At 50.0% G+C, this 25,417-nt stretch overlaps 1 protein-coding gene across 2 annotated transcripts in view; it reads left to right on the top strand.

The window, feature by feature from the left end:
* Positions 1 to 25,111, top strand: part of LOC135921798 (serine/threonine-protein kinase haspin-like) — a 76,299-nt gene extending 51,188 nt beyond the window's left edge. The window contains exons 7-11 of one of the 2 annotated variants that reach the window (XM_065456114.2): positions 637 to 728; positions 3,579 to 3,646; positions 19,811 to 20,045; positions 22,729 to 22,825; positions 24,198 to 25,111. In XM_065456114.2, the coding sequence (XP_065312186.2) occupies positions 637 to 728; positions 3,579 to 3,646; positions 19,811 to 20,045; positions 22,729 to 22,825; positions 24,198 to 24,402 (697 nt within the window). In that variant the 3' untranslated portion in view covers positions 24,403 to 25,111. The remainder of the gene's footprint in view (positions 1 to 636; positions 729 to 3,578; positions 3,647 to 19,810; positions 20,046 to 22,728; positions 22,826 to 24,197) is intronic. The other variant, XM_065456115.2, reaches the window with a different exon arrangement.
* The last annotated feature ends 306 nt before the right edge of the window (positions 25,112 to 25,417 follow it).

The raw sequence follows: 25,417 nt of genomic DNA, 5'->3' as shown, positions 1-25,417 counted from the left end.
TCAGGATGCCTTCGAACACGCACTCATAAAGCGACGTATAAGAAGGAAGTACAAGCATGTGCTTGCTGCGGTAAAGCTAGGGAAACGATGGAGTAGGTTTTACGAGCGGTCGATTCAGGCATCTCTGACCTCCTTGAAGCACTTGTATTCAGCGAGAGCAGGGGGAAAGTAAACATGTCCGTAGTAGATTGATGGAAGTATGGAAACGACAAGCAACGGAGGCATGCAAAAACAAAGTTCCCTATAGGGGCCGGTTCATAGGGTTTGGTTCTGGGAATTGATCGTGGTTTTCTTCTTTTTTTTTCTTTTTAACTTTTTAACATAGCTGAGACATTAGGTAATATAATTACAAGAGCTTGGTGGGGCAACCCACCGTCTACCCCCCCCCCCCCCTTTCCAATTCCAAAGGGGACGCTCGTACATCCATCCATGCACGGATAAATGTTGTAGAGTCCCGAGGTAAATTTCGACTGGGGCAACTTATTCTGCAGATAACGTTCTCCCGACAATTCATTACCCCCTAATCAAATACGGAACACTACTACAAAATCTCGGGTGGCAGGCAAACCGCACTTGGAGAAGGCGCTTGCTATACAGACGAAACAAAACGATTTCGGTGTCCCACTGGCTTTGCAGCACGACGTGCGTATTTGGCTCGTACCCCAGGGAACTGTGTGTCCGCGGCCGGAACGACAACAACCAGACCGACGAGCGATGCCCCGGCAAAGGTATTGTCTCGGTTTCGACGGATTATTTTCCAGGTTGTTTAGGTTATTCGGCTTATCATCGGGAGCTGCAATACAATCTTAGGCGCGCATCTTTCCTTTCCGGCCATGGAACGTATGTTCGCGTGCGTGTACGTGGAGTGTTCTTAAACAGTCGCTACACGAAAACCAAGAGAAGCACGGTGAAAGCACGTTGAACAGACCACAACTTGTGTATTGGCACGGCTGCGGACATGAGGCGACAGTGAGAGGTGCCAGTAACGAATGAATGATATATTTCTGTGGTCGTGGGCACGCATTTCTTCATATTTGTAACCATGTTTTAAACCTTGTTTGTTTGCGAACAAAAGAATGTCTCCTTAACCTTATACTGATGTAAAAGCGCTACGGTGCTTGCATTGGCCCACATGTATAATAAGATAACTTATTTCTTTAGAGGATTCAGTGTCCACGCGGATTATGTACAGCTTCTTTCTTTAACACTTATCATTAAACTTTGGGGAAATGGATACAGTGACATTTTATTTAACAAGTTTCGTAGATGTGGTGAGAATCAGAAACGCCAGTACTCTTTTTTATTAGAATTTTCTGTTTAACATTTCGAGTTTTGACTTTGTGGGGCATTGCGGCATTTTAGTTGCAGCAGTTAACCTTTTGCGAGAAACTAATATTGCGCCAGTTTTGAAAAGTGAGCGCTCCAAATGGGGGCGAAATGCGAGAACACCCGCGTACACAGCTTTAGGTTCACGTCAAAGAAACCCAGGGCCAATCCGGAGCCCCCTACCCCCACTACGGCGCGCCTCGTAATCGAGTCGTGCTTTTGGCACGTATGCAGCGATGCGTCTTGCTGTTCCGCCTAATACGTAACTAAGAAACTAACTAATAAATTGAAACCCTGGGGTTTTACGTGTCAAAACCGCGACTCGATTACGAGGCATCTGACCCCGGGTGCTCGACGAGCGTCGCTGCGTTTCGACCTCGGGCTCGGCGCGCGCGTCGCCATGGCGGGCGACACGTGTCCGTCCCGTTGTCAAACTGATTGGTCACGGGATACCAGACGGCCCGCTCGCGCTGTCGCCCGCACTGTGCGGTACAGTGTGAACGGCGCGCAATGCATTTCACGGCGCATTCCGAGTGCGCATTTATCAAAAGTAGTGCGGAGAGTCTCCGGCGAAAGGTTGTACGTGGACCACTGGTTGTCTTCAATATTGCAATTACAACGCCCCGAAAGTCGCGAGTGAAAAAGGGTGATAATTTCGACAACAACGCCTCCGGGCGTGGCTGCCTGCGCGACGCGAAGGCCACGCGGCGCGAACAGCTTGGCGAGTGGCACATGTTGGCGGCCGCAACTGGGACGAGCGCGAAGCGGCGGCCCGGAGAGCTGTTTCTGACGTCACTGGGCAGCCCTCGTTTCGGCTGCCGCCCGCGCCGAGCCCGCCCCAGAAGCCTTGGCGCACCACGTCGCCTCGCGTCGGTATGCCCATTGGCGACTGGCCCGCGCGCACCGCCTCGAAAGTTGGGGGTGGTTGGGCAAGTTATGATTTGCGCCCTTGCTGCGAAGCTTTGCCGGTAAAAGATGTTATTTTTACAGTCATTTTATCTCTAATCCTTTAGTTTTTAATACGAGACAGGCGTTGCAGCAATACCGGGTATTACAGCCTTAGAGAAATATTGCACGAGTTGCATTCTCAACAGACATTATATTGAAGGTAATAGAAACTCGGTAATAACGCAACCCTGTCTGTGTAACAACCCATGTTAACTTGCAGCGTTTGAGTATAAACCCCATGCAAGCGATCTTGCAAGCGACGCGATGGACGGTCGCGTTCGCTCGTCGCCTACAAGTCGTACCCCATGCGAGCGATGACTTCGGGCGACGTCTCCCTAGTGTTGTTAATATGAGGGCAGCAATATAAGCGCCGAAACTAGCGTGACGCGTGCTTTATTCACTTAAGTTGATGTGTTTTACTGTGAAAAGCAGCATAATATAGTTCTGAAAGTCTTGCAGTAGGTTCTTATCCTTGCACGTATAAAAATTCAACCGTTTGTTCGTTCCGTGCGACAATCGGAACTACTTGAGTTATATAGATCCTGTTCGGTCTTTACACTATTGGCTAGTCGCTCAAAGCACTTCCAGGCGACGAGCGACGAATTCTAGATTAGGAGAACCGAGGGATCGCGCGACAAGACTGAGCTATATGTTCACGCGACGGCCCGATCCGTCGTTCGAAGCCGTCGCTCGTCGCTGTCACGCATAAAATCACGCTCATGGGGTTTAGCCTTCATTTCTTTAATCCTGCGCAACACTTTTTGGTAGAACGCACGTCACTTCGTTTTAACCACAACTCTCTAGCTCTTCAATTCACACGCCATCGGCCGGCAGTGGTTTAATGCATCTTAAAAGCGTGTCAATGAATACAGCACTGGTTTAAACTTTGGACGCGAAGCAGGCTGAATTGCACCGGACACCGGTGTTCACCGCCCTCTGTAGAATGGCGGCATCGTCGTTCCTTGGTTCGACGTCGCACGTGACAGCGACCCCGCGTCAAGTGCTCCACCAACCGCGTAAGGCTAACACGCTAAGAATTGCACGTGTGGCAGAGATGGGTACGCTCCATTGAAACATCGGCCAGCCTCTGTAATCTTGATGCAATCGAATTTTAATTCACACGGTCCTTCAACCCGTCTATCTTCATCTTAACTTCGCTGCATCGATTTCTCTGTTAATTTCCCATCCCCACGAGAGAGTAAGCTCTACCGTCTAATTAGCACTCAATCACTAATCGAATCTGTCGAAACGGTGTGAAGGACATTTCACTCACGCTCGTTTCCCGCCGACGCCGTCCCTCGCAGCACACACAGAGAGCCCGTACCTGGCCGTGCACATGTCGTACGGGGGAGTTCCACTTCACCGGATCCAGGTGCGTGTGCCCTGTCAGAGATGTCCGCTGCGGTCACTCGTCACGCATAATTAAAGTACTTACAAACTGGTCAGCACACTAATTTCGGGGAAAAATGCAGCGCAGAGTTGGAATCTATATACAGCGACGCCTTGTGCGAGTGCATAGAGGTTCGAAACACCAGTACACGAACGTGCCTGCACTCAGTCACCGCGAGCTTATACTCGCTGTCAAAACGCTGGCATGAGGAAGCGCGGCAGCAGCAGCGAGCGAATTGGCCTAAAGTGAATTTCCTGCAAAAAGAATTCTATGGTGGGGTTAAATCATTGCGCGCAGGCAACTGCCCAAGAACCCGTTAAAGGTAACAGAGGGCGTTCGCACAAGAGTACACAGGTGGGTACACGTCAATTTACAAAAATTTATGTATACAAGCAGGAAATAGCACATTTGAATAATTAGAAAACAAGTAGTCTGTGTGCTCAACAAAATATAAAATCTGTACATGAAAAGTATATATTAGTTAAAGTATTTTAATGTTACAAAAACTGAAAAATAAAATGGTTACACAACACTACAATCAGTACAGCACAAACCCGCAAAGATGGTCATATGCAGCATAACATATGCACAAAGGCAATAAAAAAAAACTCAGTATCCTTACACTCTGTGAATAAGGATGACCAGGGAAGCTGTGCATTTGGGCCCGTTAATGGCGAACGGCGCCTCCACCGCGGGTCCAGCAATGCACGCACTGTCTTCGGGACTTTGTGTCCACACGGACGTGATCCTGGAGGAACTAGGCCTCCTGGGGGAACTCATTCGTGTTATTACAGCTTCGCTGTGTTAACACGAATGAGTTTGACTGAAAGTAGCCTAATTTGCAAGCTTCATAAGATCAGGGGATCTGTTTCTCATAAGGCGAGGATATTACGCAGACGCAAGGGCATGCCGAAGCATTTGTTGACCATAATTCATTCTGGAGTGCGGCATGTTTACTATTCAGAGGTCCTTTGTGTCATAGATTGCAACATGTAGACCAGCTATACTTCAAACACCATTTCCGCATGCTTGAGTTCGTTGCGATACCTCAGTGCCAAACGGTGTTGAAAAAAAATTTGAAATCTATGTAGATTAAGTGTTGTAAAAAGTGGCTGAGTAGGATTTGCCTCGTACGGCTTATTAGTTATGAATATATTATTTTTGCTGCAACATAGAGAGACAATATGTATTAAATTAAATGCCGTGCCCCATATGAGACATATGTTGTGATTAAAAAAGAAACAAAGTATAGCAACTTACCCATATCAAACAGCAATAATTTAAGTTACCTAAGAATAAAGCATTGCAAATTAGTATTTTGCTTTTTCGTAGAAGATATTTAAGGCAGTAGAATGCTCTTACGACTTGGGAAAGTTTTCCAGTGAGGAAGTCGTAATGAGTCTTCCACGACGTATGTTCATCAAAGAAGACGCCTACAGTTTTTATTGTTTTAACAATTTCAATTTGTTCTGCCTCTCGCTTTATTGCGCCCTAAGCGGTGCGACCACAGCGCACACGAAGCTATCAGCCCGTCGAGGGCCGATCGGCCTGCCTAAGGCACACCCCATCGCAGATTGCTCTCCGCATAGGATGTTGCCGGCGTGGCCGCTCTCAGCCGCGCCCCACGCAGCCACCGCCGGAGTGGAACGCCCCCGGCGCTCGCACGCCATGGGAGACGACGGCGTGCTTCCTCCCCGCCTTCCTGTGTTGTGCGAGCGGCATCGAGCCGCCGTTCACCCTCGCACGCTTCCACTCCGACAGACGCGGTCGACGGTGTTACCGCACTTGCACGTTATGCGGAACATCACGGCGACGCCGATGACGGCGGTGGATGTGCGCCTCGAGTGTAACTGCTACCGCAATCGAAAAACGAAATGACCCCGGACGCGAGTAACGAGTCTTCTTTGCAACGGTGTCTTAACCAACCCCCCCCAAAAAAACGGAACCTCCCTTCAAGGCTGAAGTTGAACTGATGCGCGGCGGAGGTGAACGCACACGGGCACACTGACCACAAACAAAAAAAGAAAGGAACACGGACCTCGACGCTGAATGCTGTTCATTCATTCGCTTACGCACGTCACACACACACACACACACACACACACACACACATATATATATATATATATATATATATATATATATATATATATATATATATATATATATATATATATATTACAATGGGGGTGTTTGCCTAGCAGCACTGGTTCTAGGTTTGCAGCGGTAGGCTTAAACAGGTCGGTACTATGGCGAAACGGCGAAGCCAGCAATTCTCGTCTTCTCTTTCACAAGCACCATGCCCACTGCCTTCAGTACAATCACTCCCCACCGAAAGAGTAGCCATCCTGGCGACCTAAAGCTGGAACCGCATGGCGCGTTTTTCGCGAGCGAAAAACGCGACGGGCGGCAAACGCCAGCGTTGCCGCCGACGCGCGAGCACCCGTACGAAAAAAAGGAGCGGTGCGTTCGCTCCGCGTTTTCCGCGTTGCCAGACAACATAACTCTCAACGACATGTATTGTCTCTGTTACCGCATATATAATATGCCCTTAAACTTACAGAACACTACAATAAAAATAATCTGAGTGTAAATAGACAGCGACATTTCTTTCCGAAGTGTACTTATCAAGCTTAATTTCAAGCAGCAATATTGTGTGCGAAACTGCGACTGTGTACCTTCCGCATGCTGAGAAGCCGCTGCTTGTTTACAACTTCACATATACAAAGGAGGGTCGGCTGCTTACTACCGAGTAGAAGAGGCTATATTATTAAAGGAGATGCTGATACTGAAGCAAGAAAAAATGCGGGTCAGGAGGTACATGTGGGTGCGGCCTGCCTGTTGGAGAAGAGAGCGAGCACCATACACTGGTAATAGAGAGTTTTAGAATAGGGGCCCCAATAGTTTGCGGCCCCAAATAGCTTCGCGGGTGTTGTAGGAGTGACGAGCTTTAGAATGGGGTCTTACCAGTGGTTTTACGTTTGCGGATAGCGTCTTGCGCTGACAGCGCCACTACGGCGTCAAAGAAAAGCTATAAGAAATAATTAAATAAAATATACCATTTTATGATAGGAATAATTTTTACTTGCGTGTACTCGTGCTAAATTACAATTTAGGGGTTATTCTGTAAGCAGCAAACAATTAGTTACGCTTAGTTTTGAGCAAACGAACTTTACGCGCCTTCACCCTAGTAACGCTGCCTTCACCAGCCAAGCTTAGCCATGTTAGGCCTATGAGCCATAAAATGCACAATCGAATTCAAAATCAGCGGCGTCTAATGAGTCAATCTTCACTACACACGCTAGTTGAGAAAAAGCGATAACCGCACTCACTTCTCCTAGCTTGCGAACTTCACGCGTTACCGCGAATCGAACCCAGTTTTGTGCTAGGTTAGAGCCGTCGCTTCGATGGATGCCGCCATGTTTGCCGACACAAATATTTTGGGGCCGCTATTTGGGCTCCCGCTAAATCGGTGAAATAGCGTTCCCAACGCAAAACCCAAACGCAGTTTGCGTCTTGCATGCGCAGTGGCTTCGACGCTATTTCTTTGCGGCCCCAAAACGTTTGGGGCCCCTACTCTAAAACTCTCTAATATTATTAGCAAATTGTCTTGCCAGTATTAGTGATGAGACGCGACGCTTCTCCACTTTAGTTATTAGGGCCTCGTTGAAGGTTGCTTTGTTCATTTTAAGTGAACACGATGCGCGAACCACGATGCGCGAAATCGGTGAAATAGCGTTCCCAACGCAAAACCCAAACGCAGTTTGCGTCTTGCGCATGCGCAGTGGCTTCGACGCTATTTCTTTGCGGCCCCAAAACGTTTGGGGCCCCTACTCTAAAACTCTCTAATATTATTAGCAAATTGTCTTGCCAGTATTAGCGATGAGACGCGACGCTTCTCCACTTTAGTTATTAGGGCCTCGTTGAAGGTTGCTTTGTTCATTTTAAGTGAACACGATGCGCGAACCAACACGATGCGCGAACGAAATCACGTTAGCACATGTTTTCCTCGACGCGCGCGCCAGTTCTGCCGAGCAAAAAAAAAAAAAAAAAAAATCCGCCAAGGAGGTTCCGTCGAGATGCGCAGAGAGTAGGGCCATCTGGTGGCAAAAAAAAAACCAAAATGCCACGTGACCAAATGCCACGTGACTTACCTAAACTTTGATTGGTGGACGCGCGCGCGCGACGCGTTTTTTTCTACTCCGAGCAGCAACACGCGGCGGCGCGATTTCGTGATGGATCCTGCTAGGCACGCGTCAAAATGACGCGCGCGTCCCACCATCCGCGCGTCAATCGCGCCTGAAATCGCGCCATGCGGTTCCGCCTTAAGGGCAGGAAAACACAGGGGGGTCATGGCACTGCTTGAGCCGGGAGACGTGGAAAATTTCCTGGCCGTGACGACGGTGGTCGGAAGGCGCTTCCATTGGCTCGATGAGGTAGTTGACCGCGGATGTTTGTTGCAGTACTCGATAAGGACCGTGGTACTTGGAGAACAGCTTGGAGGAAAGGCCTAGAGGGATAGAGGGCACCCACAACCAGACCAGCGAACCCGGAGCAAAGCGCGTAGCCGCGAACCCGGAGCAAAGCGCGTAGCCGTAGTGGATGAATCGTGGCGATGCTTTTGGCGCCACTGGTCCTGGGATGTGAACGAACGAGTGAGCTGGCGACATTCTTCGACGTAAGCAGCCGCTTTAGAAGCAGTCGTCCTCCCCGAAGCATCCGGCCGGTAAGGTAAAATCGTGTCCGTAGTACATGAAGGTTCGTTTCTGTAAAGGAGAAAAAAAGGGGGGCTGTATCTGGTGGAGCTGCTGGGTTTCTCTTCGACATCCTGGAACTCCGCAGTCGGACGCTACCACCAGCTATTTCAATAAATGAACCGGGACCGTCCCAGGCTGCTGCTCCCGTGCCTCCAGCCATCGTTTGCTCTGGCGTCATTTGGCAGCGCGATCCGGCGATATTCAGTGGCACAGATGACCATGACGTGGAAGTCTGGCTCGCCGAATATGACCGTGTAAGCGTCTATAACAAATGGGACGACCGCGCCAAGCTCACAAATGTCATATTTTACTTGACTGACGTGGCAAACCTATGGTTCCGCAATCATGAAGCCGATTTTACGATCTGGTCGGCTTTCTCGACAACTTTGGCAGCGGTCTTCGGCCGTCCCGCCTTTCGCCGGCTTCGCGCTGAGCAGCGCTTGCGTGGCCGAGCTCAACGCCAGGACGAGACCTTCCCCAGTTATACTGAAGAGGTGCTCACGCTCTGCAAACGCGTCAACCCATCTGTGGACGAAGCAGACAACATCAAGCACGTCATGAAAGGCATCGACGACAATGCCTTCCAGATGCTCGTCGCGAAGAGTCCCCGGACGATTGCCGAGGTCATACAACTTTGTCAGCAGTACGACGAGCTGCGCAAGCAGCGTGCATCAACACGCGCTGCTCAGCAGGACACCGCGGATTTATCTCCGTTGGATTTCGGCCGCGACGCCGCCGGCATCTTTGTTTTAATGCCAGAGGTAAAGCAGTTCATCCGTAAGGAAGTCGCACGCCAACTCTCTCTGGCGAATAGCGCACCCGAGCCGTCGACGACCTTGGCTCCTTCGCTTCGTCATGTCATTCAGACGCAAGTTGCCGCGGCGCTACCATCGGCCCCTCCTCCACAGCCTGCAGGTGGACCGCTAACTTACGCGGACGTTGTCAAACGGCCTTATGCTCCTCCGGATCCTGATGCCTACCGGGCCACTGGCACCTTCCATATGCTGCCGTCTCCTTCGCGTCCGATTGCCGTCCCTTACTCGGCCGCTGGAATCCCTGTTGTCAACCCGTGGCGTACAACCGGCCAATATGCTATTACTGCCATTTTCCAGGCCACGTAGTACGATTCTGCCGCCGTCGCAGCCACAGTTTACATGACGGTGGGGGCGCCTCAAGCTACAGGCCTGCTCGACTTCCGCGTCAGGACCCGTCTAACCTTCCTCCGGACTCGTCCTATATACAGTCGCCACCCCTTCGATTCACGCCGGTCGCCTTCCCCACGTCGCCGATCCATCACCCCGATGGTTCGCCGACCCAGCCCAGCCTGAGAGGAAAACTAGCAGTCGCAGTTCCAGAAGCAAGAACTGCGTTCACGTCGAACATTTCAAGGCCTCATTCTGTGCCGGCGAACGATATTGAATTGTCCGTAAACGGCGTCACCGTACACGCACTTATTGACAACGGAGCCGCCATTTCTGTTTTTAGTGAGAGGCTTTGCCGCAATTTGAACAAAGTGACCATTCCCCTTACCTCTCTTTCTCTGCGTACGGCGACTTCGCATCGCATTCAGCCTTCAGCGTCGTGCACAGCCCGTGTCGTTATTCAACGCGTTATGTATGCTATCGAATTTGTCGTCCTATCTCGTTCCTCGCACGACGTTATCCTTGGATGGGATTTCCTATCTGTCAATCAAGCTGTTATCGACTGCGCTCGTGCCGAACGTACGTTATCCGTACCGTGCTTTGACCCTGACGACCATTCTTCTCCAAACGTTGTTGCCGCCTCTGACATCGATATCGCACCTTTCTCCGCCGCTCTGGTTCATGTGTCATGTAACTCCGCTGCGAACTCATCTGTTCTCAGAAGGGTTTGGGTGCGAGCTAGTTGGTACGGATAATTCATATTTAAAACAGCGCCAAAAAAGCACGGACACAGCGCTCGTCCTGTGTCCTCTCTTGTCCGTGTTTTTTGGCACTGTTTTAAATATGAATCATCTGTTCTATTTACACCATCGGCCACTTGTGCGCGCCGCCGGAACTTTCTGCTTCCGTTTGCTGTCGTCACTTTTTGCGAAGCTTCTGCTGCCCTTTACGTGTGCAATCCGTCCGCCTGCCCATCACCCCTACTCCGCGGAGAGTGCCTGGGTACCTCTGAACCTTTTGATTGCGTTCTCTCGGCCGCCATGCTTGGTGATACGGAATCACTTCCGATTTGTGCCGTCACTCCTCCCGCCGCGACCGATGCCCCTGTAGACGTCTTCGCTCATGCCGTCGACGCAGAACTCACAGCTGCGCAGCACACAGAAGTCGTCAAGCTCCTCCAACGTTTTCGTGCCTCATTTGACGTTGACCAACCATCCTTGGGTCGAGCGTCCGCAGTCGTTCGCCGTATCGACACCGGTCAACAAACACCATTGCGCCAGCGTCCGTATCGCGTGTCGACTGCTGAACGCCGTATCATCGACGAGCACGTTGACGACATGCTGGAGCGTGGCATCATCCAGCCCTCTAACAGTCCCTGGGCATCTCCGGTTGTCCTCGTTAAAAAACAAGATGGCTCCATTCGGTTCTGCGTCGACTATCGCCGCCTTAACCGAATAACGCGCAAAGATTATCCTCTGCTGCGCATCGACGATCCCTTGGACAGTCTGCCGGGAGCGGAATTCTTTTCCTCGCAGGATCTGCGCTCCGGGTACTGGCAAGTGCCGATGGCAGAGGCCGATCGCCAAAAGACAGCCTTCGTAACACCTGATGGGCTATATGAATTTATCGTCATGCCGTTCGGCCTCTGTAATGCGCCTGCCACTTTCGATCGAATGATGGACACCGTTCTTCGAGGGCTGAAGTGGAAAACGTGCCTCTGTTATTTAGATGACGTTGTGTTTTTTCCACCGACTTTGCGTAACACTTCAGCCGCCTTGAGCAAGTTCTTGTGTGCCTCTCCACTGCAGGCCTGCAACTAAATCTGAAGAAATGCCACTTCGGCGCTCGCAGGCTTGCTATTCTTGGCCATGTAGTTTCAAAAGACGGTATCCTCCCGAACCCCACGAAACTTACCGCCATATCCGAGTTTCCTAAACCAACCACCATGAAAGAGCTTCGCAGCTTCATCGGCCATAAACACACACGAAACACGTGACTACACAGACATCGCTCAAGTTATCGTCGTGTGCGAAACCTTTATTTCCACAACCTAAAGCTACCGATGGCGCACGCACTAGTGGCCGTACATCTTCTTCGTGAACGGGCAAGCACACTGTTCTGTCGTCGTTCGGCAGCACGCATTCAAGGATGTTCAGCAAACATAAATGATCAGTTCATTCTTCAAGAAAAAGGGCAGCAGTTGACGAGATATAACGACGCGCAATTTTTGTCAGTGCCTTAGCTAGCACTCATTCGAGTCGGGAGCTGCTGTTGGTAGGTAGCTTGAGTGTACGGACAAATATACCGCGTACGGAAGACGCCTCCTTTCGTCTCACAGCCGTTTCCATGTGGCGACCCCTTACGAGCGTGCTTGCCCCTCATTTTCTGGGAAGCGGAAAAGAGTGGCTCTTCTGCCCCTCCCCGTGTTGGCCCAGCGTAGGGGCGCGTAGAACGCCCTCTGGCATTTCTTCCGTTTTCCTTACTTTGCCAGCACCCCTGGTCGACACGGAAGCTCGCAGCGAAGGCCTGCACGCACGGAGGAAGGAAATCGTAGGAGGGAGCAGCATGCCGCAACGCCATTAAATCCGTTGTGGTGGCCCAACACGAAAGTCAGAGCGCGCGGTAGGTTTTAGTACTCCCGGTTGATTTTTGTTTCTCGATACACATTCGAAACCATTTGAAGCTCTTCAAGTAAACGAAAACATGGCTACCACCACGGCACTTTCGCTTAATGCCACGCTCAAGTTTCTGGATTGTGGCACCGAATCGCGGTGTTGCGCTATGCATGTCGCTTCGGCCAGCCGCATCAGAGAGAATGCCTCTCAAGCGTGTCGGAAGTTGAAGGCAAATGTTGCAGGCCTCTCCGAAAAGTGCGCGGCGTTGCTACATTGCTGAATGCTTTTGAGGTAAGTGTGCGCTGTGGTTCGCGTTGCAGTAAATTGCATAGTAATGTCTTTTGTCATTTCAGAAGCTAAGCACGCATATCTTTCACCTATAAGTGGAGACTAAAAACTCTTTTGTAAGCTCCTCAGTTCTCTTGTGAGGGAGAAAGCGAAGTTTAGTTGGAGTTGGAGTGCACCTCTCTTCATTACATCTGAAAAAAAAATGCAGATTTATGCCACAAAGCCTGGCACCAGCCACCTTGTCGGTATCACGCTCGTGTGAAACGAGCCCTCTATAAAGACCGCACTGCGGCGACTGCACCATGCAGTCTTATTCGCTCCCGTCGCAGCATGCGAAACAGGCTTATGTCGCGTCCGCGTTAGTCGAACCCGCCAATAGTGACAACACTGCCCGAGTAGTTGAAACGCAACGCTTTGCCTTGCTATCACAATCGGTGCATGGGGTGCGTTTTGGCAAAACTTTTCTCTTCGTCTTCTTTTTTCTCTTAAATGCTACCCATTGAGTTACGCTGGTGCACTATCGTGTGAACTTCGACAAATAGCCGAAGGGGCAAATATCTCAGAATTTCCTGGAATTCGCACCGCGTCAAATGCGTGTTAATGGCGAGTCTCAGGCGCGCGTTGATCGGCGCCGTCTGTTACTCCTTCGTCTAGGCGATGCCTCCGTCCGGCAGTTGAGGGGCACATCCTAGTGACACCGTTAGTTAGTCGAATAATGGTGCACTTGCCTACGCCTAATGGCGATGTCGCAGTATCGTGTATCATCGTAAAAAAAAAAGAAATCTGGAGTTTTACATGCCAAAACCCCGTGGCTGGGTTTCGATCCTGCGGCGTCTTGCTCAGCAGCCCAACACCATAGCCAATGAGCAACCACAGCGGGTGTGAATCCTCGTTATGAAACGTCTGTATTTATTTGGCGATATCTGAGGAGGCTGGAGGAATAACTACAGTAAGTCGTACAAAAAAGAATGACTATTAAATGCGACAACGCGTCAATCGAGCAGCCGAGAAACTTGGAAATCGTCGTCTACAAAACGTTCCCAGTAGCGAAAACCACTTAGCTTGCACAAGTGGGGAGGGCCATATTCTGCACTTGGACTTCCCCGGTAATGTTGTCAAATACTTGCCAATCGTTTCAACACTGTCGCCACCTACGTTTAGGAAAGTTGGTCGCCAGTACGATTTCGCATTATTTTTGTTCGCTCTATCACTGTAAATACCTGCGTAATAATTTGCCTAGTTTCTTTGTAATCATACAGGTCAAAGTCACATCTTGCAGTGCAGCGTGACCTGCGCGTATAATTCGCAAATTGCGCTGCCTATATTGCAAGGGGTACTGAATCATGCCTCCGGCTTGCTGAAGGAGACGCAGTCCGCGGATAGCTTACGCTGCTAGGAATATAACAGCCACATTTTGCACTCGTGCACGGAGCGTGCAGCTCGCAAGCTTAGCGTCAACTTTTCAAGGGAAGCTTCTATTGGCTCACAAGCGGCGCGGTCGTGGTCACGCAAAAACAAAATTGCTTCCAGAGCAGAGCAGCTGCGGTAATGGAACGTTTGATGAGTTGACAGCTGCGCCGGCGCCGGAGCGTGAGTCATTAGAGTGTTTTAGTTGAGCGTGTTTACGCTCCGCTAAGCAGCTAAGCGGAGCGGAAGCGCGAATGCGCATGCGCCGTCCGCTTAGCCGTAAGCGGGCTAGCGGAGCGAGGAACACGGTCCGCTGAGAAGCTGCCTGAGCGGAGCGTGCTGCGCAGCGGTTTGGCTAGCGTTGGCGTCAGAAAGGATTGGATTGGATGCAGAAAGCAAGCGCGCTGGCTATCACGTGGCGTTCCCCAAGACGGCGCTTTATTTTTCGTTGGATAAAATGGACCGGTAACGCATTACAAATTCACGTCTGGATACTTCAAGGAGAAATAAGTTATATATACATATATATACGTTTTACTGTATAAGAGTGATCAATGGGTGTTTTTATTTTCTTTAATTACCATGAATTTGGCCAGGGGGCGCTGCAACTACGAAAGGTCCGCTCCGGTACGCTAAACGTATAACTAAAGCGTGAAAATTGCCCGCCGCTCCGCTGTGGCTCAGCGGCGCTGCTCGGAGCGGAGCGTACCGTAATGACGCTCAACTAAAACACTCTATTAGCAAGGATTCCAGCTGCACAGGCGCGTGCTCACGCCACGCGCTCAACCAATCAGAGCCGTTTCGCTTCCGCCGGGGAGGGAAAGGGCAGGAAAAGGTATCGCGCGCGCTGCCGTCGGCTTCGTTTCCGTTCAGCTCAGTCTCGGAAAACGAATGGGACGGCCATGCGTTCTGCGTCCCCCCGAGAAATGAATGAACAGCCTGCGACGAGCGGCGACGAGAACTCGCGCGTGAAAGCGCTCGCCATCGGCGCGCCGATCTAGCCGTTACAGCCACCCGAGCCCAGGCAATCAGACAGCAACGAAAATAAGACCCCAAGCTGAGGGAGAGGGTGCGGTTACCTGTGGGTTACTTCCCCGTGACGAAGGTCAGGTGCACGCAGAACAAGCTTCGTTCACCCTATTTTTCCGGTAGGGGAAGGGTTGGTCCTCTTTCTTCAAACACTCTTGTTTTCAACAGAAACCTGCTCCTCTCTTTCTTTTCGGTCTGCTATAGTTCGTCATATAGTAGGTTCCCCCATACGCGGCTGCTATGGGCCAATAGCTGACATCAATCAAGAAGGGTGTTTGGATCATTCCGCTGCTCCCTAATCCTACTGTGTATATTTATTGGCGCAGTTTAATAAGCAGGCTTAAGTCAGCAAAAATCTATGTTTCGAATTTCGATAGGAATTACTTATTTCCTGAAGTACGGCTATCGCGTACTATCGCCGACTATCGTCTGCTAACGCGCGGCCGCACCCACCCGCATAGCCACTAAATTTTGGCCACACTGCTTGTCATTATGGTAGCCGTCGGGTCTGTTTAATTTCCATCTCTTTTGAGCACTCAACTAGCCTCGAACCACGCGAAACACTTGTTAGACCAAGGGCGCTATAACGTAAAACTATTCCAAACTTTTCTATTCCAGTTATGCTATCAGCGCTCCACGATTGGTCAAAATCTTTTTTCGACCACCCCTGCTTCACCTGTCTGTCACGCGACGTCGCGAAAACCGCGATGCCTACCCATCTGATGTGTACACACCGATTATGCATGATTTGACAGAAAAAAATTGAAGCAGTTATTTCTGATTCGACCCTTTCTCGCCATTAGCCCTCGGCTATTGGTAAAAAGTTTTTGGGCCGCACCCACTTCACCTGCCTGTCACGCAACGTCACAAAACTGCAAGAACTGTGACGTGTGACGTGTACGCGATAAAGATGCACTAATATGCCGAACAAAACTGAATTTTCTTCGGAATAGCCGCAGGCTGCCCCATTGCGAAAGGAATTAAAGATGGCTGCCACCGATCGCTCAGACGCTGGCTACTCGCATCTGCCGGAGAGCATGGGTGTATTGGCGTATAATAAAACTTCTTGCGTGGCCGTGTAACGTTTTCGAGCACTTTCGGCACGTATACCTCCTTATTCTGCCAACTCTTCTTTGCTGAGCGTCCATTTCAGCGTCATTGTTGAGCTTCCGTTGCATGCCACCACAATTTTCGACCAGCCACCGCAAGCAAAGTAAGGGAAAGCCGACCAATCGTAGACGCCGGCACCACCCTCTTCATCCGGTTATCAACTTTCAGTGCAGTGGCTCGGCCCCATCAAATCCCTCTCCACTTGAGCGTTCTCCTCGCCCCTTGTCTGCCAATTAGATACGACAAGCCGCTCAGTGTAGGCAATGTTATTCGTTTTTCAAGCAAAAAAAAGTTACCTCCTAAGAACGAGGAGAGCGTTTGATTGGTCTGTTCAGACAACCCTGCGGGTGACCGCCTGGTGCTTGCGTTGGTGGTTACGCAAATTTGACGTCAGAAGATTGGGACAGAAACATGTTGGAATAGTTTTACGTTATAGGGCACCAGACGTACGCTTGCCAGCGCGCACTCACCCCGCCGCTCCTGACACCCTGGTAGACATGGCTTCGTGGAGAGCTATTGACAGCGTTTTGACAATGCGCAAGTTGAATGTAGCTACTATCCGTCGGCCAAGTTGGTACAAGACAAAGCCGGTCCGCACCATGTAGCAGGGTTGCCAGGTCTTCGGTAGAAAATGTAGCCGAAATATTCCGAAAAGTAGCCCGAAAGGTCGCCAACTTCGCGGAAAACGTAAATTGGTAGCCAAAACAGTAGTCATCCATGGTGCGACAAATCAACAATTGACAACTTATGACGCGGAAATGCAGAAGAAAAAGGCGAAAAACACTTGTTATTTAGAACGACAGAAAGCTGAGCTAGTTTGTAAGGATTCATTATGCAAGTAAATGTGAGGCGTGCAGACAAGACACAAGAGAAGACGAATGGACAACACGAACGCCGGCGTTCGTGTTGTCCACACCTCTTGAGTCTTGTCTGCACGCCTCACCCTTACTTGTAGTTTCCTGCTTCACTGATGGCAAACGAAAATAGCAGAACAAAACAAATGTTATCGCATGATATTTTATCATAATTTACCATAATGGCCAGCTGATGTTCTTTGATCATTTCTGCCGCATACTTGCGTGCTTTCTCAAAGCCGAAGTGGTGTCGCCAGTTTCAGTACAATGAACACGATGCACGCCGTCCTTTCACCGCTATGACTTCACTTCAAACGTTCCCATGCGAACTGTATGATGCCACACACGTTCTACTCTCTCTGTTGCGCAGTTGCATACTCACATAGACACTGGTACCTGTAATGTCATGGCTACCACGACGCGTTTTCGGTTGTTGCAGTCGCTTCTGGTGCCAGGAAGCATGGTCTTCGAGATTCCCTACAGAAGAACCATCGCTGGGAGTGATAATAGGACGCCACCTATTGCTTCCGTCCTACGAAGGACGCAGAAGCATTGTCTTTAAGATTGGTTATTTCGTGTTACTCAGAGAGACCTGCTTGAGCCTGTTTAATTATGCGTCCACAACTGTCCCGGAATGCCCGAGGCATTGACTTCAGCCAATGATCGTTGCATACGAAGCATCTCGGCTAGTCCTGGAAAGCTCAGGACGACAACTCGAAGGGGCCCATTGGACACATGGCGGCTATGATGTTTTCAGCTCCCGAATTTGCATCCGGAGCTTGCAAGACACAAGCGCATGGCCTCTAAGATCGACCGTTTGGGACTGTTGCTTCGAAGGGGCCGTTGGGGGGAGTGTGGTTTGGGCACTACCTATACCAATTACCACCGCCAACAGTAGCCAGAAGGTAGCCAAGTCGCAAACCCTGAATTTCGGTCACCAGGAGCCTCTAAACGTAGTCAATTTGGCGAGAAGACCACGTAGCACGACCAGACTGGATCACGCGAGCGCGCACTCCAGTCCTGTCGTGCACAAAGCAAACGCCGAGTGTCCATTATGCAAAAAGGCGAGGCGTGCAGAAAGGACACAAGAGAAGTGGACAACACGAACGCTGAGTATACGCCCAGCGGTTGCATGTATAGCTGCATTCTGCAACGCAGCGTAGATACCGTGGCCGCGTCAGAGTGCCGTGACGAGCTCGCTCAGCGGCTCGCCGAGGACAACCGCGTTTGGCGCCAAACTCGGAAGCAGTGGCGTGTATATGTGTGAACCTCCAAACATCGATGGCGACTGAGCGCAGAGAAACACGAGGACAAAATAAGGCACAGTGGAGGCGCTACTAACCACAATGATCCACAATCAACCACAATTCCTTCGCCGAGCCGAACAAAACTACCGTCAGTGAATAACGTCGCAGATCACGTCAATCACTTCGCAAAAAAAAGTATGATAAACAGAGCACCCAGAAGATCAGAACTCGGAAATGTGAAACCGCCATGGCATGCGCATAAAATACAATTCTTTGTTAGTCAAGGTTATGGGGAAGTTTTATGATACATGCGTCACCGAAATAGTGAACCTGATCTGCTTCAATTATTAGGCGAGTTACTTCACATTTGTTTCTGTCTACAATAACTGTTTTATCCTAAACGGGTTCGCACCCACATCTCTGGCAATGTAGCCGAAGAAAATCGTCAGGTGGCGTTTTATTAGACTTGTTGCCATGCTCTCTGATCCGCTCATTGACGTCTTCCAGACCTAATATCGGTTAAAGGACAACGGGATACGATGAGAGAAGTTTTGCACTCAACCAATTTATTTCTCTGTTTCTTCTTGTTTTTTGACACCCAGCCTTCCATTATTTGCTGGTTCTGTTCTTTTTACACAAACTGCTCAATTTACTGGGTGCTGAAAAACGATTTGAACATTGCCTCGTGCAGCTAGATTCTTTAAGTTGTGAGACACCTGATGCATGTAGGAAATAACTGCTACATTTTTCTTGCTACCGCTACATTGATGCGTGCATGACGAATTGACTCAACACACGATTGCACCGCCTGGGCATGCGGTATATTTTACTGCTGCCGCTTTGCAGCTACAGCCACAAACTTTCCGGCAGTAATCACTAGGGGAATTAACTCTGGCGCTGCGATCGCTCGGCCACCGCGTGAACGATGGGCACTTGTCTGATCTTCGTGCTTGAGGCTTCAGACGTTGCTTCGTTTATTACAATTTATCTGGGCCTAAATTGGCCTAAATTTCAAAGCAATGTATACTTCTTTAATGCAGATGGCAATAAGACTCCGCAAGCACGCAGAATCGCAGCTAATTACAGAGGTTCCGCTCGTCCATGCGTCCATGGCGTAATGGTTTCAATATTGCGCTTCTGGGCTGGAGGTTCTGTTTTTCGAATCCTGTATTTAGTAATGTTTACTCACTTATTAATTTAAAATGCCGCAGTGCTCTCTCAAAAATAATTCCTTTGCAAAGTCGCGAAGCCAGTTAAAGCCAGAAAAACGACTATTAGACAAATGTATGCTGATCCTTCCAATTCTGGTTTAACTGCCCTGCTTGCAGCTCCTGTAGACACTAGCGCTACAGTTCCCTTTAGTAATTGTGTTCAGGTCGAGCAGCTGAATGCGTTAACATCGGCTCAAAGCTACCGGGAAGCAAACAAATACCGTCGAGTCTGGCTTCACCATGGAGAGTCAGCATGCTGAGAAGCGACACAGTGCTAGTTTGTTTTCTTCGTGACTCCTACGTTGCTGCGTTGAGGCGCTTGGCACTGCTGCGCGCCAAGGACGGTGCAACAGGCAGTGGAAAGCCCTAGCCCTTGCGCTCGCATGCCCAGTCAGTCAGTCCAATCCAATCAACCAATAAAATAATTCTTTCCATTATCTTCTAATAATGTCTTCCAAGTTACACAACTGAATTCCTTTGATCCAGTTGGACAGCGCACGCCAGCTGTTGAGTGTGCTCCAGCAGGTGGCACTGGCGTTGGCTGTTGCCGAGGAGGCGCTCCAGTTCGAACACCGCAATCTACACGCGGGTCACGTGCTGGTCAAGAAGACGCACGACGACACCTGCCGCTTCCGTGTCGGAGGCCGTGACATCGTGGTCAACACGCGAGGCCTCAGAGCGCACGTGACCGGATACGGACTGGCTCGCATGACAGACGCAGGTGCGTGCGTTGGCGCGTGCAACGCGTGAAAGGATAAAACGAACACTCGAATTGTTTCTTCGTCTAACTTCAGTCAGGTTGCCGGACAGTTGACAGTGCTCATAATGCCTAATCACCTCTCAATGACAAAGCTGTACTAAATTATGTTTAACTGCAATGGAAGCATCGTGGCGGGTGACGTGTAGCGCTGCATTTGCGCTATGCCATTTTTTTAGGTTTACAAGAAAGCGATGCTACAAAATGTGCATTACACAATTTATTCCGGCTTACTGCACGCTCAACATTGGAACTGAGCCCTTAACTATCGCAATCTACCAGCCCCTCGGGGAACTACTCTCGAGGCCATAAAAGCTTGCGAGATGAAGGGCAGCCGAACGATGCAGCCGGACACAGGTCACACCATCCCCTGTCGCGGTGACACGGTCGCTAGTGTTACGACTTTGCACCGCAGCACCACGATTGCGACTTTGTGGTCCCGTAGCGCTCGTCACCCGTTTCGTGACAGAGCGTTGGTAGCGAAGACTCTTGGCCAGGCGTCGATGGGAATAACGAAAGGGATTTTATACATTATATACAGGTCATTGTACTGGACAAGATCGGATCGGCACTGGGGCCGAGAGCTCACACAAACGCGACTGTTCCCGCACGGCGACGTCCGGCGAAAACGCGTGACACATCTCACCCCAGTCGGGAGCGACACTGTCTCCCGGTGGGTCGGCGGATCCTGTTTTTCAGGCAGCGCGTCGCGTCTTTTATAATCCCCGAGGAACCATTGTCACTCATACGGCCCAATACAAAGTCAGCACACGACGGTCGTCCGAGGCGTCCAACCAGCGACCGCGCTGGCCACCCGGTTCAAAGTTCGCGCGCGCGGTGACCTCCAGGCAAAGGGAGGTGCGGCGCCGGGCTGTCTGGCACACGCTGACACGTCTGAACACGTTGCCTGTTGATGCTTCTCCCGCAGGACACCGCTGCCTGACGGCTCAGCATCTTGACTTTTCAAGGGAGAATTTGGGCGCTCGCAGGATAAATTCTGCATCTTGCAGATTCGGAATCCGGGCTTGTGGTAATGGCACAACACTAGTGCAAAGGCTCCTAGCGACAGTGTCATCGCGACCGGGGATGATGTGACATGTGTCCGGCTGCATCGTTCGGCCGCCCTTCAGCATCTCGCAAGCTTTGCTGATGTTTCACGCCACCGACCGTTACGCTCCATATAAATAGCGCCTGCAACTTGCCTGGAGCGCTGCTTATGTGAGGTGCGTAGTTTTACGGTGGAAGATTCAGTGGAGAAAAGGCGAGATTGGTTGATAGGTTAATTGGTGGAACATACTAGAGTTTGTATGCTGACGACGCACGCTACTATGGCGCCATCTCTGAGCCATCGCCGCCGCAAAGCCCCCCCCCCCCCCCCTCATGGCGACACTATGCGTTTCACTTTCGCCTCTTCCCCTGCTTTCCTCTTCTCGCTCTCTTCGCTCTCGCCGTTTCTTCCTCCCCGGCTGCACTCAGTGTCGGCTCTCGTCTTTCGCCGAGCTCGTTTGCTCGGTCAATACGACGCCGACGCTCGCTGCAGGAATGGGCGCCTAAGCGCTGCGCTCTAAAATTGGTTGGCACCTAAAATTAGGTTAAATTATTGAGTTTTACGTGCCAAAACCACTTTCTGATTATGAGGTACGCCGTAGTAGAGGACTCCGGAAATTTCGACCTTTAACTTTAACTTTAATTTCGTTCTTTAACGTGCCCCTAAATCTAAGTACCATGGGTGCTTTCGCATTTCGCCCCCATCGAAATGCAGCCGCCGGGACCGGTATTCGATCCCGCGACCTTGTGCTCAGCAGCCCAACATAATAGTTACCGAGCAGCCACGGCGGGTTATATTCCATTCAAAAGAATGTGGTTACTAATGCTTTCAAGAAAGGGCACGGATTGCAGCTCGCGGAGAGACGTCCCAGCGCTTAAGCAGGCCGCAGTTGTATCGGTGACCGCGCAGCCATTTAACGAAGAGTGGGTGTGCGTAAACGACGGGCTTCACGTAAACTGTAAGGAACTAAGATTTAGAGTTACGAAACTGCTGAAATAGCCCAACAGTTTGTCCCCTCTCTCGAACTATGTTGCCCCTTATCTCGTGGGTTTACGCGTCGGTTGGACTTAGTGGCTCGCAAGTGCGCCCAAACGTACGAGACTAATTGACTGTTTTCGCTGCGTCACGTCTCAAGCTGCACGGTTTCATATTGGACATGGCTATATTATTAGTCGTGCCATCTCCATGGGGAAAATTTAGCAACACCGCTTTCGTGTTCCTGGATCGTCTTACGCGTCTAGGCTCAGCGAATAGAAAGAAAAATCTAAAATCTTTAAGATGAAAAAAGATTCACATTTGATGCCCTTCAACGAATCTCCTTGCACCTTGCAGATTTTTGCAGGATTCACTGGGCCAGTCGATGTTACTGCGCTTAGAGATGTCGTCGATTTATGCACCCTCGCCGTAACACCTCTTGGTTATAGCTGATAGTTGGTAAGCGACGGCCCTGGAGAGGCGGTGGTGCCGGAAAGCAGGATCAATTCTTTTTCCACTGCGAAGTTACATTTTGAACAAGCCGTGTGGCATTCCCTTAGTGGACGGTGCTGCTTTCAACTGGATGTAAGTTTTATTTTTCACGTTTTGCTGCCATGTTTGCAGGGAACGGGCCCCTCTATACAAAGCCTTCTAATATATACGAGACTTCGAAAGACCACGGTCTTCTCTTCGTCTACAGACACATGGTAACCATTACAAGGTATCGCAAGGCTTTCTAGTGTGCGACTTAACGAATGATAGCAACACATATGACTCGACATCTCGGAAAGCTACATGCAACCGCGACTAAAATGAACAGAGCAAAATTCGAGAAAGAAATGCGGCCTACCTGGGGCCGTGTTGACGCACTCTTCTCAAGCCGCGTGAAAGTTGGACCTGGGGTTATGAGTTGTCAATTTGTACAACACTGTGTGGCGCGGGCTAACGCCCCCACTCTTAAATTCTTTGTATAGCATTGGGTTCCAAGAAAGGTGTCAAAGTGTCGATTGCAACCGAACAATAAAACACACCCTATTTTGCTTTGAAACCCTAGTCTTCCATAAGTGCCACGGGGTGGGCATCGCAGCATCACGGAAACAGGACAGAAATTGCGGGAGCATGGGCACTGACATCCAGCTAAGGTTTATTGGGCGCAAAACGGAGAAACGAGGTGAATGCAACATCCCAGCAATTACTGGGGGATTCGAAGTACGCAGAAGGTGAGGGAAGATACCTCATCCTCGGTAGGTCACCCTGGTACATGTAGGGCGTTCCTCACATTTGCATGGAACACGCGATTATCTTGCAGCACCGGATGGCACCATCTCTTATGACATTTGGCAAACAAAAGTTTTCATGCTGCATCTTGTACTATACGGTGACGCGCTGCGTGCAATGGGTTAGCAAACACTTTGCCAAAGTGACAAAACAAAGAAACTGCGGTTTCTCATGGTGGTCTTTGTGGTCGCCTTTGTGTTTATTTATTTGTTTTAACACATTGTACATTACTTACATGGTCGACTTAGTCTATCTGCCTTGTCCTCCTTCCTCCTACCCCCTACGCTGACCCTCGGTTCAGGTGTCAGCAGATGTACCTAGGAAGTTGCCGGCTGGTCAGCAGCAATTTCTTTCATTTTCGTCACTGTGCTTAAGACAAAGAAGAAATTACTACTTATCTGTCAGTAGTTACACTGTCTAAACGGCTGGCGCCGGTTGCAAGGAGAATTTTGCCTTTCCATAAACGTGGTTTGCGCGAGAGGCCACACACAGTCTACGTTGAGCAGAGACGTCAAGAAGCGCAGTGCTGTGAGTTCCTCCCTTCGACACACTACGCACTCGTTCACTGGCTCAGCGTGTGTACCAGCGGCGGCACATGTTCCCGACTAAAAGCGTTTGCCTAGTGTCTGTATTCCTTCTATGTCGGCCTTAACCAAATGCGAAGGTGCTCAGCACCGTAGCCACCGAGCCCTGCTGCTGCACAAAGCTTTTAAATGGTGTGCGCTACATCGGCAGGTAGAATTGGCCGCGCAAGCACGCGTCTTTTCTTTTTCTCGAACCGCGTCGCTGAGCGAAACGATCGGCACCCTCGACAGAGACGAGTGGGGCGGCTTCCACCCGATGACCAACGTGCTGTACGTGCTGCACCTGGCCGAGCAGCTGCACCAGCGGTACCGGCGCCGGTTCGGCGACGACGACCCGCAGCCCGCCTGGACTGAAGTGGACCGCTGGCGGGATCGCCTGCCGCACTACGCCTCGCTCTGCCTGTTCGTGGAGGACCATTTCAAGACCGGGCCGTGACGCCTTGCGAGCTATTCTCGAACGCGTAATGATAAATGTGCCACGGACGAACAACCGCAGCAGTGAATCGAAATATAATCTTAGCTCTTGGATGTCGGTTGCAAATGGAACAACTGCAAGCAGCAGCAACAGAGGAAGCTAAAGCACAGTCAATCTTAACACCTGCAATAGTACGTAGCGAGCGGACACCGCTTTGCCTTTGAACGCGCTTACTGAGCGACTAGTTAAGACAAAGAGTTGTTCAAAATGCTTTGCAGTGGTGATCGTTGATACATACAGATAATACGTCTTTCACTAGGGTTTCTGATCAAGAAAGCCAGGGTAATTATAATAGAGCTTATGTCATTATCTTGGTGTAAAAATGCCAGCATATGCAAAGCGTAATTAATCATAAAATACTTGAAATGTATCTAAAATGGTTTTTCACGTGGATAAAAGCATGTAGAACAGGATGAAAAGAAACAGAAATGCGCATACAGGACAAATTGAACACGAAACAGACAGTCAGTAGAGTTCTTTGTAAATAGCTTAGCGTACAGGTAGGTTAAAAATTTATAACACCAAATATTTCGTTCGTTTCTTCTATTTATTGCTATTGTACAAGTTAGTTTCAGGTCTGCGCGCTTACGTGTAATACAACGTGTTGCGACTGATTTTCTTCAGCAATAACTATAACGAACAAAGAGTTGTGCGGGACATTTCAGCGTTTTCGACTTCTTCGACTCGTTAATAAATCGATAATTCCAACTGCACCTTCTGTTCTGCTTTTGCGTTTTTTCTTCCTTCCGTGTGGTGTTGTGTCAGCACATTTATACTACATATTGGCGCCTTCCCAACAACTCAGCCATTAGGCCTTTGTCAGAAATACGGAAGCTGCTCCCGCTGTTAATATATCCCCACACTGGACAGCATACCGAGAAAAACAACACATGAAAGAATGGCACTCGAATAAAGTAGTTAGACGAACATGCCCCGGCGTAACATTTTTCAAAACAACTGAGAAAAAAATGGCTCA

The sequence above is a fragment of the Dermacentor albipictus genome, chromosome 6 (assembly GCF_038994185.2).
Source record: "Dermacentor albipictus isolate Rhodes 1998 colony chromosome 6, USDA_Dalb.pri_finalv2, whole genome shotgun sequence".
NCBI classification, from domain to species: Eukaryota; Metazoa; Arthropoda; class Arachnida; order Ixodida; family Ixodidae; genus Dermacentor; species Dermacentor albipictus.
The sequence above is the reverse complement of the archived record's forward strand: the minus strand, read 5'-3'. Positions and strand labels throughout refer to the sequence as shown.